At 41.4% G+C, this 15,505-nt stretch overlaps 1 protein-coding gene across 1 annotated transcript; it reads right to left on the reverse strand.

The window, feature by feature from the left end:
• Nucleotides 1-5,505: 5,505 nt before the first annotated feature.
• Nucleotides 5,506-15,079, reverse strand: txlna (taxilin alpha). Its single transcript, XM_088328952.1, has 12 exons — nucleotides 14,958-15,079; nucleotides 14,793-14,836; nucleotides 14,340-14,508; nucleotides 13,524-13,769; nucleotides 12,729-12,820; nucleotides 12,484-12,654; nucleotides 11,080-11,274; nucleotides 10,891-11,010; nucleotides 10,745-10,819; nucleotides 9,868-9,960; nucleotides 8,194-8,289; nucleotides 5,506-5,932 (listed from the first exon to the last, which is right to left on the reverse strand). Exons 2-12 carry the CDS (start codon nucleotides 14,820-14,822, stop codon nucleotides 5,672-5,674), a joined length of 1,548 nt encoding a protein of 515 aa, XP_088185078.1. The 5' UTR covers nucleotides 14,823-14,836; nucleotides 14,958-15,079; the 3' UTR covers nucleotides 5,506-5,671.
• Between the last annotated feature and the right edge of the window lie 426 nt (nucleotides 15,080-15,505).

The raw sequence follows: 15,505 nt of genomic DNA on the forward strand, positions 1-15,505 counted from the left end.
TGAACTAGTTGCCTGCCAGTCGCACGGCACTCCTATCTTCCTTTGTTTTATTTTCTTGGGGGTAATTGGCAACAGGTGTTTGTTTGTTTTTCAAATATTTACATTGTCTTTATTATAATAATTCTGTAGCATTTCTGGAGTAATATTTCTCTAGTCATTTTGGTGTTGTATATTTGTATTTTCACAATTAAATTTTTTTTAGTATTTTCATAGCAGTTTTTTATAGTATCTCTGTTGCATTACTGTACGTTTGTAGTATTTCTGCGCTAATATTTTTGTAGTAGTATTTTTTGTATTTCTGCCATACAATTTCTGAAGTAGTATTTTTGTATTACAGTATTACTGTAGTGGTATTTTTGTAGTATTTCTGGAGAGGTATTTTTCATGTTTCAAAGTAGTAATTAAGTAACATTGGTTGGATAGTTCATGTATTTTTGCCTAGTATGCAAACCAATGTATTTTTTACTGATTTTGTTTTTTTTGTAGTTTGCAATAATCTGTGCTCTGTGCAGCCCTTTGAGACTCCTTGTGATTAATAAACAAATAAGCATGACTTGACCGGACTAAGAGTCAATAACTATACACACTGTCCCTTTAAGGTCAAATGTTTTGCCAAACTGAGCCTGGAGTTCAGTCGAGCAGCAGTGTTACTGGAAGGCGTGGCTTCATCCCAATTGCCAAGTGACGTCACGGATGAGAGTGTTCATCTTTTCCGGGACCCTTTTCCCTCAAAATGCCGGGATAAAAACAGCATTTTAACACGAAAAATAGCATTTTAACCCCATTGTTGACGCATCTGGAACGCAAAAGCTCGAAATTCACTTTACTACTTACACTTTAGGGCGCTTGAACAAGGAGCTCCAAATGGTCTGCCTGGACGATGCTCGTCCATTCACGGGGTTACCAGGCCGGGGAGGACCGCAGAGGGGCAGGCCGTCAGCAAGGAGTCCCACCCGGGTACCGAAGAACTCGGTAGACGGTGATGGTCACGTTCGTGAGGTTTTCAACGTCGCGACTGACCCGCTCCACTTGTTTTTGGCCGCAGCCATCATTGAGTTCTGTCCGACAGCCACTCCTGCGTCAAGGCGCCACTTGGAGGCAACGATAGTTCCGGGTTTTCCTTTCAAAATAACAACTAGACGATAACTCCAGCGGAAAGGAAAGTTGCGTTGAAATACATAAAGGAGCATATAAATGGACATTTTTTAAATAGTCATAGGTGCAAAAATGTGTATTTATTTGACATAGATGAGGATCACCTATTGAGAGCTGACATATTTGTCGGCCATCTTGCTACTAAGGGTACCCCTTCTGCATTTCTTTAATTCTTTTTACATTTGTCTGTGTTTATTCTTCTATTTTCTTATTTTATTCTTTGTTTTTACCTTTTTTTTTTTAAACTTTTTTTCCATTTCTCATCTTTATTTTTGAACCATTTTTTTCTTCTCTTTGATTTTCCATTTTTTCTTTTTTCGGTTTTTCATCCATCTTCTCTTATTCTTTATTCTTCTATTTCGTACTTTCTCATTTTTCTCTTTTTTTTCCCTTCCACTCCTTTCTCCTTTTCACTTCAAATTTTTTTTCCCGTTACTTTTATTTTATACTTCTTACCTCATTTTCCTTTGTCATTTGTTTTATTTTTTTTCTTCTTTCATTTACGAAAAGCTGGGCAAAAGAATAACAAGGAAAAACATTTTATTTCCATCACTTTGAATCCTCATAGTTTAGATTGGCTTTTTAGCACTCATTTGCCGGTTCCACAACTCACACTGTCCCTTTAAGGTACTGTACACAACTGGCTATTTAACCAGTCATGGAAAAACATAGTGTGACGTCTAAAACCACATCTATCCATCCATCCATTGTCTTCCGCTTATCTGGGGTTGGGTCACGGTGGCTGCAGCCTTTAAAGGGAAGCCCAGACGTCCCTATCCCCAGCCACCTCCTCCAGCTCATTCGACGGGATCCCGAGGCGTTCCCAAGTCAGCCGAGAGACATAGTCTCTCCAGCGTGTCCTGGGTCGCCCCGTGGCCTCCTGCCGGTGGGACATCCCCGGAACACCTCCCGAGGGATGCATCCAGAAGACATCCTTATCAGATGCCCGAGCCACCTCAACTGGCTCCTCTCGATGCGGAGGAGCAGTGGCTCTACAGAGAGTCCCTCCTGAATGACTGAGCTTCTCACCTTATCTTTAAGGGAAAACCCAGACGCCCTACGGAAGAAACTCATTTTACTTGTATCCGGGATCGTATTCTTTCCGTCATAACCCAAAGTTCATGACCATAGGTGAGGGTAAGAACGTAGATCGACCGGTAGATCGAGAGCTTTTCCTTACGGCTCAGCTCCCTCTTCACCACGACGGACCGGTACAGGGTCCGAATGACGGCAGACGCTGCACCGACCCGTCTGTCGATCTCCCGTTCCATCCTACCCTCACTCGTGAACAAGACCCCAAGATACTTGAACTCGTCCACTTGGGGCAAGATCTCATCCCCAACCCGGAGGGAGCATGCCACCCTTTTCCGACTGAGTACCATGGTCTTGAACTTGGAGGTGCTGATCCTCATCCCGGTCGCTTCACACTGTCCTGCGAATCGCTCCAACGAGAGCTGAAGATCACGGCCTGAGGAAGCCAACAGCACCACGTCATCTGCAAAAAGCAGTGACGCAATGCTGAGGCCCCCAAACCGGACTCCATCCCCACCAAGGCTGCGCCTAGAAATTCTGTCCATAAAAGTTATGAACAGAATCGGTGACAAAGGGCAACCCTGGCAGAGTCCAACCTTCACTGGGAACAAATCCGACTTACTGCCGGCAATGCGGACCAGACTCTGGCACCGGGCAAACAGGGACCGCACAGCCCGGATAAGACTGTGCAGTACCTCATACTTCCGAAGCACCCCCCACAGGGCCTCCCGAGGAACTTGGTCGAATGCCTTCTCAAAGTCCACAAAACACATGTAGGGCAAACTCCCATGCACCCTCAAGGACCCTGCAGAGTGTGCAGAGCTAGTCCAGTGTTCCACAGCCAGGACGAAAACCACAACTATTGAACAGTTAATTTGAGTACACAGATAATTTGGCCTTTTGAGTGGAGTGGTTAGCACATTCGCCTCACACGCAAAAGGTCCTTGGTTCGAGACATTTGTGCGCCTGGAGAGGGATGGGCGCCAACAGGCTGTACTTGCTCAAGACTCTTTGAGATTGTTCCCCCACAACTCTAGTGCTTACGAGATCCACCACACAATTCAAGAAAAAAGGAAAATCCATACGTAGAAAATGAATACTTATTTTAATAGAATCCAATCCATGAGAAGGAGCAAAGGGAAACAATATTTCAAAATAAGTATTCTTAGTAATCGAATGCATGGTGATCTATAATCCACGTGCTTAAAAGGGGCTAGGGTAATATTTTGCTACTAGATGTCGAGTGATACAAAGCACAAGGAAGAATACAAACTACACAGACTCAAAGTGACTCAACTGCAATATTTTTCTTTTTCTTTTTGAGGGTATCTGTAGCATGGTGGACAATAACGTCAGTTGAGAAAAATAGGCGTGTATTTGCTAAATTATTGCTTATTTTGAAAGAATAAAGTTGTTTTACCACTATGAGGCGCCGTGTCAGTCATACGACCGGCAAGCCAGATCCAGCCCCTTTGATGATTTCATCCGACCCGCCATAAATTTCTGAGTTTATCAAAAAGAAAAGCTAGTCTCCAAGCAATTTCTATCAAATGCTCTCTCCAGTCAAACATTGACAAAAATAAGTAAACTAAATACCCAATTTTAATATTCATAAGCCAAGAAATTTGTATTTCTTTTGCTTAGTGTGATCCTATCTATAAATGGCCACCATGTTTGTCTGGCATCTGGCTGCTACGCTGTGCTCAAATGGTACTGGTATTCCTTTGCATTAGACAATACAGTGCAATCAAGTTTTCAAACATTTGACAATGTACCTTTCATACTAAAATAGGACACAAAACTTGTAAAGCCTAACCAAAATACTGAAATTTTTAAAAAACTCTTTATTTCCTGACATATAATTATTAGAAGGACAAACAAAACCATAGCAAAAGGAATGAGAAGCATCTTGCTTCATTTCAATGAATAATTCATGTGACAGGAATACATTAGTGTGACAAAATCATGAGCTATTAAAAAGAAACAAAACACCATTTTGAAGGAAAACAGACATTTATAAGAATGAAGTACAGTAATCCCTCGCTACTTCGCTTTTCATTCGTCGCTGGTTCACTGCTTCGCATATTTTGGATTGAATCGTCATTGATATCTATGTATCGTGCATTGTGTACTTCAGCAGACAGCACACGATAACAGAGGGGCAGGTTGTATTGCTGCATTCTCGAAATGTGGGAAGCGGGATATCTCTTGCTCGGACGGTACCAGATCCGACCTCGAAACCTGCCTTCTCGAAGGCTGCTCATTTTATGGAGGAAAATGGCGGCTGAGAACAATAGCGCACACTGTAATCGTGTAAATATTATTTTACCATTCACTGCGTTTGTCCATGGGAATCGGCATTTTGTCGCGTGACGTCATATAGAAGTAATCGATAGAATTGAATTGCATATTTTTTCCCAAACTTTGCGACTAGGACTTCCCACCTTGAGTGTAATTTTAGTGACATTTTCCCAGTAGGAGGCTGGAGAAATGCCACTTCTCTGGAACGCAGCATTAGTGTGTGTGTGTGTGTTGGGTGGGCATTACTGTGTACACGACTGTGATTGGCTTGTGTATGCTTTCAGTCAAACAGCAGGGCAGACACACAGTCAATGTGGCTTCCCAAAGAAAAAAAAGCACAGCGAAAAAAAAAAGGTATCACCAGCAGGTGCTTGCGAATGGTTATCGGATCCAGGAAGAGGCGCCGGGAAGGAAAGCAATATCGGGGCTGCAAATCCAGCCTGCTGCGGCTAGGCTACATCGCAACTCTCACAAGCCAACCCTGGCGAGGATGTATCTCACCAACGCCAGATTTATTACCCATGAAACAGATGACCTGGAGATACAACACGCGGGAAACTGCTACATTCAAGATGGTTGTATTCTAACAATCAAGGAGACCTTGCTCAACTTGAGGATACCTGATGCTAGCGTGCAGCTAGCCAGGTGCTCTGTGAATGAATTCCTGAAGGGAGAAGCCCTCCGATTTTGTACTTTTGTATTGTGACAGAGACCATTCATTCAACTACACTTCAGTGTTTCGAGTTTTCACTGCAGATCTATTTTGGTGATTTTGTAACAGTCGTGAACTACTCGTGGATAAAGACGTCTCTCGTGAGGAAAGTTTGATCCTTAAATCTATTGAAGCAGATTTTCACATTTTACGGGGGGTTTGGTTCCCGCGGTAACCGAGGGATTACTGTAGTCACAAAACTGTGGTTCAGCCGGGTTGGACTACAAGTTTGTGGAGACGAGGAAGGCAGAATACATTCCAAGTGCTTTTTACGAAGACTCAATGCAAGGAGGTTGCAAAACAGGTAGAAAACATTCAACTAAGATTTTAATGACATCATTCGAGGTGCGGCTAGTCACTTCCACGATCGATCGCGCTTTGGGTAAAAAGGAGCTTTCAAAATTTCATTCTAATTGCAATTGGACTTGAAGTGGTGGGAAAAGGGGGGTCTTTAGGTTGAGGATTTTAGCATCATTCCTGGGTTGCCACTGTGCTCGTTTCATGGTTCGGGTTTTGGGAGCTGGGTTGAAGTCTGGGTTGGTCGGCCGCAACGGCATCCGCAGGCGTCGGGGAGGGGCAATCCGAGTCGGAGGCAGGGGGCGCCGTGGTGCCGCTGAGTTTCTCGACCTTCTTGCTGAGCTCGTTGCGCTCCACTTTGAGGGCGCGCCGCAACTTCTCCAGCCGCTGAACTTTACCTTGGAGTGCTTCAAACTCGCGGTCTTGTGTCGTTTTCTACAAGGAATAAATAAAAAAAAAAAAACACGTTTTTGCCGTTATCAGACATGAGTCTCAGGGGGGGATATTAAATGCATGAGGGGAGAACTATTATTATCCCCCAATTTTCATTTTGCACAGCACTGTTTCTAATGTGAGTCTCTTTTGAGGGGAGTTTTTTGTAGTTTATTTGTCGTGCACTGAAAAAGCCAATATTTTTAGAAATTTTTTGTTGTGTCGGGCAGGTATTCTAGTTTAAAGTTGCTTAGAACACAAGAGTTTAAAGCTTGCAGCAGAGTGAAAAAAAATGTTTTAGTAGAATGGAGTTTAAAAAAAAAGTATTAATTCTTTTTGTGCAGAATATTCAATCATTAGTACTACTATACTGAACAAAAGGGACCCCCCCAAAACCTGTCCTTTTCCTTCTTTTCCTATTTATTTCCCCTCCAGCTTTTTATTCACTTTTTTGTATTTTCCATTTTAATTTTCTTTGTGTCTTCTTGCGTTTCTTTTCCCCTAGCTTTTCCTTTTTCTTGCCTTATTATTATATCTTCTGTTTCATTTTTCCCTATTATTCTTCCCCCCAGCTTTATCTTATTTTCTCTTGCTTTACAGTTTTTTTTTCTTTTTATTATCCTCTTTTCTTTTATTTGTCTGTTTGTCTTTTTCTTCCCCTTTTTCAGACTTTTCGCACCACTACATCCAGTTTTCTTTGGGTGGGCAGAGGATGTCCATGGGTAAGAATTCAAGTGTCGAGCAGATTGCACCAATGCATCATGAATAACCAAGGAGCAATTAACATCGTCAATAGAAAAATGAGCATTGCTTCTTTTTTTTCCCCTTATTTTTGATTTTCACAGCCTCCATAGAAAATATGTATTACGTAATTTGCTATTAACTCGCGTAGCAAAATCTGGAAGATACATAGTATTTGGTAGCACTGGGAATGGTTTACAATTATATAACTAATTTAATGCCATAACGTATAAATGTGTTTTTAAACTATTATAAAGAGTGAAGGATTTTATATACTCAACTATAAGGGATTTTGTACGATCAAATACAAATTACATTTAAATGCAAAAGATATTCACTGGCTGAGCTGTGGGGCGAGGTCAATGCAACCTTGTGAAGAACGATGTTTACAGAAAACAGCAGGAACTGGGACGAAGGGCTGATATGATAATCAGCGCTTCCCGGCGCAAAAGGGGCCTTCGTGAGGCAGGGGTCCAGACAGAGGCGACGAGGTGGAGCCCACATAGAGATTCTCTGGCCCGCCCATGGGAGGAGCCGGCACACCAGCCGGCGGAGAGACTTGGGTCGAGAGAAGATCGAGGGAGAATCGAACGTGAGAAAGGCTCGACGAAGACTCGAGCGACAATAATTTGGCTAATTCGATGGAGTTCACTTAGTTAAATACTTTAAGAAATTAAATCTGCCCCGTGTGGAAATGCCGGTCTCTTGTCCGTCTTTTCACAAAAAGAAACGCGCATGCATTGTTAGGCGTAAGTTGAGTTTGGTCAATGGAGTCAGATAACAAATTCTAATTTTTTTAGACTATTGCTAAACTATTGCTTTCTAAATAATGGTAAGAACTAGAAATATGTTTTTTTTTCTAATGGCAGATTGGACCAGCAGACCAGCTCGGTAGCCTAGATGGTAGGGCGCCCGCTCAGAGACTGGGAGGTCGCTGGTTCAAGCCTCGGCCAAGACTTACAACATTGGTACCCATTGCCTCCCTGCTTGGCGCTCGGCATTAAGGGTTGGAATTGGGGGGTTTGCTCACCTAATGACTCCCAACACAGCCGTTGGGTCTAAAAACCCGGCGCCGATCGAAGGCGACGAGTCACGTCGATAGCTTCGCGTGACAAAATGATTTTCGGTAGATATCATGTTGATGGTTGATACTGGCTGAATAATAATAAAAATACAAAAAATAGGGTTGAATCTTTCGTTTTATATGTCCTATGCTTGTATAGCTATTGAACTAAATTTTCAGTAGGCCTTCAAAAAATGAGTCCAAATGGCAAAAACTGGCAGGCACCAGCTCTCCCAATGAGAAAAATGTCTGGCATTGAATGAGTTGGGGATGAAGGAGTTCTTCATACAGTTATGATACGGAGCCTTAGATAGTCGCAGCCTATGACTTAATTTCTACCAAATTGAAAGACCTATGGAGCATTCAAGCCACATCAAGGAAATCTTCTAAGCACACTTAAGGCAGTGCTCATTTTTATGGAGCGTTTTGGTTTGGATCGTGTGCTGTGGATGCTCATTACCTCCTCCGCCATGTCCACAAGAGCTTTGTTGCTACTCTCCCACCTGGATCGATACATGGCAGTCTCCTTCTCCAACTTCTTGATCTTTTTAGTCATCTAGAACAAAAATCAGCTTTTTTTCAGTTTAGGGCCCACCATTCCCCCCTAATAATAAGCTGTAACCCGAACAAGGACACATTTCTACTTTTAAAACTTCTCAAAGGATTCTGCAGTTTAAAGAAAAGATGGTAAAATATCTTCACTTTTTTCAGATTATTTCTTTAGTGTGTACCTAAAAATCGTTTTTTAATGTAGTTGATGAAAATTAATTTAGTGGTAAAAAACTAAAAATGTAACATTTTTAAACCATTTACTGTACCTTCCAGTATCGCTTCAATGGCAGACACTTGTGCAACATTTTCGTATTTTGCAATCGTTTCTTTCTTTGTCTTGCCCGTTGATATTGTTTTATACTTTTCATTCCCCTTATAATTTGGCAGTAAAACCAAGAAAATCACAATGAAATGAGATGTGGTCCCGATCAAACACGCGATTGACTTAACAGGAAGAAGAAATGAGATCAAGTTGGTCATTATTGTCATTTACTGTTAAGGAGTGTAATTCACCCTCAGTTTTTTTCTTCTTCTTAGCATTATATTGTAAAGACAAAAGCCCGCGACCCACTGAAAAATGGTTCCGTGACCCACTTTTGGGTTCCGACCCATCGCTTGAGAAACACAGCTCAAAAGTTCCAACCAATAAAGTTAACGTTTTTTAGAGGGAAAAAGGGATCTGAAGAGAGGGTTCATCCAGCCCAATTTCCTTCCATTTTTTTTTAATTTACCAGTAAAACTTCACGGCAGGATACATAAGACCATATCATGCGTACCCCGAAAGAAGTAATATGACAAGTACCTTGCAGTTTCATAATTTACATTTCACGGTTTTGTTACTTTGTGAATTTTCATCGTCCATTGTGTTCCGCATTCTGATTGGCTTAATGGCCACCCCGCCCCCTTTCTGTCTGCGTCTGCCTCTGCGTAAAACAGCTTGACGAAACTTATCTTCTTCAATGTAGAGTTTCTCTCATAAATGAGCCAAAAGGCACCGGAAGACAAAGTTTAATTTTCTCAACATGCTAAAGGAAGTTTTAAGCACTTTTACACCCTTGTTTTTTTCCAATAACGTCCAAATGATGGCAACATCGTCAACTGTAAAAGATGGTGTTTTGAATCAATAGTGAAATTTAGCAGCAATATTATTTAGATGGTAAGGCGCCCGCTTTGAGACTGGGAGGTCGGTGGTTCGCGCCCCGGCCGAGTCATTCCTAAGACTTAAAAAGTGGTCGGCGGCGCCCTCTGTTGGCTGCGGCTGCATCGGCTCGCTACAACGGGTCAGGTGCAATCGACATTTCGTTCTGTGTACATTGTTACACAGAATGACAATACAAGGAAATTATTATTATTATTATTATTATTTTAAAAATTACAGTTTGACAGTTCAGAAGTTTTTTGTTGAAAAAAAAACAAAACTTTATAAAGTACAGTACTTTCTATTTGACTATATAATAAAGGTTTATAATTTGCGGGTTTTGACCATCGAATGTCCTTTATGGAACGCAAACCTCGGGGAAAATGAGGGATAACTGTGTTCTCATCAACAACAAAACTTAACAAGCATCATCTCACTCCTCACCTTCTCCATCTCCTGCTTGAACGTCCCGAAGACCTCGTTGCTTTTGGACAAGGTGGTCTGGAACTCCTCAAACTTCTCTGTGTACAGGGAGAGCTAGGAAAGCACAATCAGGGTTTTACCAGGGTTGGTACACTTTTTTTCATGGAAAAATTAAAACACTTTGTATGGACTTTCAAAGCCAAACTTCCAATTTCTCCAGTACCATTAGAAGTAGAAATTTGGTGTTAATCAGGTCTTTTGCTGAGCCACAAATATTTTACCAAGCTTCATATGCGATTTTATATTTTGCATGTGCATTTATCAAGACATAGGATTTTCAGATCTTGAGTAAATCGCCAATTATTTGTTTTTGAGAAATCTCTCCTCATATAGGTAAAAATGAAATGAATTAACAGTTGCAGGATGTACTTCCCATTACAATGTACCACTGGGAAATGCTACCTTCATTTTTTGCATAGCCCATAGTAAATCTCCATAGTTGATTCGTGATCCTTGAACTAATACACATTTTATAATACCCTGTTTGGGTGTAGCATGCACCTGTCTGATTGGGCACGACCTGCAGGAGTGATGACGCCTTATAAGACAATGCCTTAAAAACTAATGTCAAATTGGTGAACACAATCGAAGAAGAAATGCAATGGCAAAGCGAAGCCATCACAGAGCTGGGTCAGCATCATTTTTAAGCAGACTTGACAGACGCATCAACAATTTCAAACATTTACAATCACTTCTCCCTTAATTCAAGCACTTTTCAATCCTTGAAAACACAACGTTAAAATCCAAACATTTTCAAGGATTTCAAGCACCCGTACGAACTGCCTTTACACGCCAGAAGAACGCTGACACAATGTGGGTAACCGAGTTAGGGAAGCACCTGCTGTTTGAGGTGACCTTCCTGCTGCGTCATCAGCTCGCACATGCGCTGGGACTCGAGGGCCTCTTGCAGCAGCTGATGGAGAAAAGAACGTACACGATTTTGATTTTTAACGTATTCTTGGGTTTGCGTGCGTCGTTACTTACAAATTGCTTCTCTGTTTCGTGCCGTTGCTCTGACTCGTTGAGAAGCTCCTGTGCCTGGTGAAGTTTGGTGTCCACCAGCTGCTGCTGCAGGTCTTTGTGTTTCACCACTTTATCTATATGCTGATTGGGCGATTGACATTCAGAGAAAGAGAGGACCACCTTCTGTTACATGTGAAACCTTTCGCACACCTCCTCTCGCAACTTGTACTGCTCATGGAGCTTCTTTAGCTTCTCAGCGAGTTCCGTGTTCTCCCGTCGCAGGCTGGCGTTCCTCGCGTTGTGCTGCTCCATTTGCACTTGGATGTCGTTCAGCGTCACCTGGAAATGTGAGGTCACCTCTTTTCGTTTCTCCTCCTCCAGACGGGTCCTTTGGGTTCCTTCATCCTTTGGGGGATGGAAAAAAAAAATCTCAATTATATCATTGTGTCGGGTTGGAAAGATGACTCTCCAAGGCAAATGTTGTCACTAAAGAATAGATAGATAGATAGATAGATAGATAGATAGATAGATAGATAGATAGATGCAAGCACTTCATAATGACTTTCAAAGACAATCTAGTGCTTATCAAAAATAGAGCCAAAACCTTTGTTTCAAACCCTAACTCTATCCCCAACCTCATTTCAGAATCCTAACATCGGTTTAAAACCCTAGCTCCAGACTCCAGCCCTACACCTAACCATAGCCATTACCCTGGCCCTAACCCCGTTTTAAACCAAAACCCTAGGTTTAAAACCATTCTGGAACCCTAAGTTCTAAGAGCACAAAAAATAGCTCCTAAACCTTAATCTGCACCTAACCCTCGCCCTAACCCTGTTTCAAATCGTAACTCTAGCTTTAAACAAATTTTGGAACCCTACATTCCGTTTAGAAACCTAGTATGGAGTTCAAATTCTAGTTCTAAACCTACCCCTAACTCTGCAACCCCTAGCCCCAACCAATTTCAGAACCCTGAATTAAATTTAATACTCTAATAAGGAGCATAAAATATGGTTTCTAAGTCTAGCCCCACTCCTTTTTGGGAACCATTAGATTAGTTCCAAACCCTTTATTTGAACACCTAACCTAAAAAAAAATGGCAACAATTTATTATGGGCATTTGCAAGCACATTGTCAAGGATTTCAAGCACCCGTACAAACTCTGAATAGAAGCTTCATATGTATAGTAAAAATATGTGCAGAGTGCCAAGTTGAAGGACGTGTGAGGTAGGGCTGCAACAACAAATTGATTAAAATCTATTATTGAAAGCGCGGGCAATTAATTCCATTATGGATTCGTTGAGTCGGGCAATTTATGAGCCACTGAGAATGTTAACTTAATGCAAGTAATAAGTGAATTGCATTTTGTCGTGAAGTTAAGGATTGTAGTACCGCTTTAGTCCGACAGAGGGCACCGTCGAACGGTATTTATAGTCGTAATTCACGTTTCTTTTTTAGAAATTAATTTCTATTGAACATTGCATCATTACAAAATTGGCGGGAAACATTTAAACACTAGGGAACAGCAAGTGCTCCATAAATACAGAGAAAAAAATCAGAAACTAATTAAAAAAAGAAAAAGAAAAGAAAAAAGCCATTGCAATTCTTTCTACGCACCTTGAGTGTCCGGTTGTGCCTCTGCAGTTCCCGGCAGAGACTCTCCAGCTTACTGCGAGCCAGGATGGCCTTGCTGTGTTCATTTCGCAGGTTGTCCTTTTCCTGGACCACCTGCGTCTGCTTCTTCTGCAGCGCTCGCATCTGCTTTTGTCTGTTTCGATGTTCCTCCAGCTATTATTGCAAAAACGTTATTTAGGAAAGCAAAGTTTCCCTGTTTCTGTGAAACTGGAAAAAAATAACCTCACCAGTTCAGCATACTTCTTGCAGAGACCTGTTAGCTTTTCTTCGGGTGTGCTCAATGTGTTGAGGGTTTGCATGAGGAGGGTGATTTCCTTGCCTGGAAGAAAGAATCTGAAATTGGTACTTGTAGAAAAAAAAAAAGCTTCTTATGAAATGTTCACTTTCCAGGCATGGTCAAAAGTAAACGCCTCTGTCCGAAGTTGCTACGAGTAATGTGGGTAGACCTAAAACATGCGTCTGATCTGAAAGGCCCGACTGAAACCACATCACCGGCAATTGATAAATGTTACTACATCTTTATAGTTCAAACAGAAATACATCTTAATAATGTGTACACATTTTAAGACTTTTGAATATTGGATTTAATACTTTTTAATGCCAATTAAGGTCCAATTTTTAGAATAATGAATGATATTCCTTTTAAGACTATTCAAGGATCTGCGGGAACCCTGTTCAAGCCCCCATACAAACCCTGTGCACCGTTTACATCATTGTCACCATCTGACGATTACATTCAGTTTTTTTTTTTTAGTTCCACGCCTTTTAGGGCGGATATTCCTTTGTAACCCAGAAGATCAAATACAATAAGGCTCAGGGGAGGGCTTTTAGAACAGGTTGGAATTTCTTATCTGAGGATTGGGCTCTTTCCTGCTCTCCTTGCAAGTTCAAATCAAGTGATGCACTCTCTCCTTTTTTTGAGAGTCTACTAAAATATAAACCTAACAATACTTAAATGCACTTGTTCGACACCTGCACTAGAGTAAAGAGAAAAACTACAAACGGACATTGTCCTTCCTCACCTAAACCTTTCACTTTCTTCTTCTCCTGCATTTTCTTCTGGTCTTTGTTGGCACTACCAGCGCCCCCCTTGCCTTTGCCCGCTCTCGCCTTGTCGGTCTCCTTGACATCAGTCTCCCCGTTTAACTCAAAGCTGTGCGTCCGGCTGTTAGCACCAGCACTGTCTGAATGGCTCTCTCTGCAGTAGATGCTCAGTATGTCCTCCAACTGTCGGCTCAGCTCGGTGGCTTTGTCGCTCCGTGATCGAGCTGCAGCGGCAAAATGGGTAACAACATGGTTTAGAAGAAAGGGGCGCGAAAGCGGGAAAAAAAACAGACGATTTGACGTTTACTTGGATAGTGTCCTACTCGTGCGTAGCACAACATTGTACTTATACCCATTCATAGAAAAGGGTTCTAGGGCAGGGGTCGGTAATTTTCGCGAGCCTGGAGTGCTTCTTTTTAGGAGTACATCAAGCTCACAGATAAAATTCACTTTTTAAACCGATTCAGGCTGGGAGTGAAACACTGTGTTTCCACCACTAGCGGCTGTAGCACTTTTAGACGGAATATGGAACTTTTTTACCCACTGCTGCCATCTCTTTGCTTGTGTAATGATCACAGCCTCAATCAGCTTCTTTATGATGCACGTGCAAGTATGTGCATTTTATTGAGTTTTTCCTGCCCTCATGTAGGTTTTAGATCAGGGTCTGTTGAGTGGGTGATCTTCATTATATGACGTGGCCCTCACAGAAGAGATATAAGTATTTGGTTTCATGGCTCTTTAAGTCAAATAGGTTCCCGGACATGTCCTAGGTGGTTTCATTTTTTGTCATCTACCTTCACTAGCTGCCTCATCCCCGGAGGAGTTTGCAGACTCTTTGGTGCTGCAGCAGTCCATCTTCTTGTCAGCCACAATGATAGACTTTGATTCTTGCGTTGTAGTAGGTTTAGCCTCCTCGTCTGGGGTGGCCAACTCCTTGCTGTCTTGATTCTTCATTTCACATTTCTGTTTGGAAGTTATTTATAAGACGGGTTTGTAAAAGCACAGAGCGTAAATTATTTGTATCTCAAGATGCAAACACGCCGGCAATCAGCACCATTTCTATCAATAATGATGTCCAAATCGCTGAACCATATTAAAGTTTATCCAACAATTTTACTACATTCATAGCTTTAAAACTTTTACTTCAAAATAAAAAAAGGAGTAGATTTGACGAGAGAATGCACACTTAGTTCTTGACAGTCTGTATTTTAACATAAGCACAATTTAAACACTGAAATGAACCTCACCTTCGCTTTCTCTTGTTCTGTGCCACTCATTGTCAGTAAAAGCTCTTACAAGAGAGGCAACAAAATGGGGAAAAATAGATTGAGATGCGATGCGTTATTCAGATAAAACGACTAACTAAATATATTACATTTAAAAAAAGTGCAATTCATCGTTTGATATCCTACCTTTTCAGAAAATAACTATTTCTGGAGACTCAATAAGGAAAATTGCTAACAGCTTGGCTAATACACTTCCGGCTAGAACTTGGTAGTCTTCTTCGCTGGTTGTAATGGTGCTTATTTGTCATAGACACACATTAAAATATAATGCTTGGGTTTGCTTTTAATATGTGTGCGTGTGTAGCCGCCATAATGGATGTGGCAAATAAGTACGCTCGAGTAAGTACCAATGGCCGCTAACAGCCACATACTCCAAAATTTCAACTAATAACCCACATACCTCCTCCTTTTATTCAGGGAATGTGAATACTGGGTAGTAAATGTAATAATAACTTCATAAGACAATACCTAACAAAAATACATTTTATCGAGAAACAGAACAAAAATGCAATAGTTCATAGGCTTCAGGACACCTCGATAAATAGATTGAGAACTGTGTATTATAAAGAAAAGCACACTTTAACAATGTGAGCAATATTTATCCAAATAAGGAAATATATAAAATCGCGTTTGCAAACTAAAGACATTTGCTCATTTTGCAACAATAATGTCAG

The sequence above is a fragment of the Urocampus carinirostris genome, chromosome 2, assembly GCF_059441175.1.
Source record: "Urocampus carinirostris isolate Australia breed hairy pipefish chromosome 2, RoL_Ucar_1.0, whole genome shotgun sequence".
Classification (NCBI taxonomy): Eukaryota; Metazoa; Chordata; class Actinopteri; order Syngnathiformes; family Syngnathidae; genus Urocampus; species Urocampus carinirostris.

Bases quoted from the DNA above. Each gene is read 5' to 3' on its own strand.
- txlna (XM_088328952.1), bottom strand. From the start codon at position 14,822: ATGAGTGGCACAGAACAAGAGAAAGCGAAG. The intron at 14,509-14,792 runs GTGAGGTTCATT...ACTTCCAAACAG, and splicing joins CAGAACAAGAGAAAGCGAAG to AAATGTGAAATGAAGAATCA. The intron at 8,290-9,867 runs GTGAGGAGTGAG...TTTTTGTTCTAG, and splicing joins TCAAGCAGGAGATGGAGAAG to ATGACTAAAAAGATCAAGAA.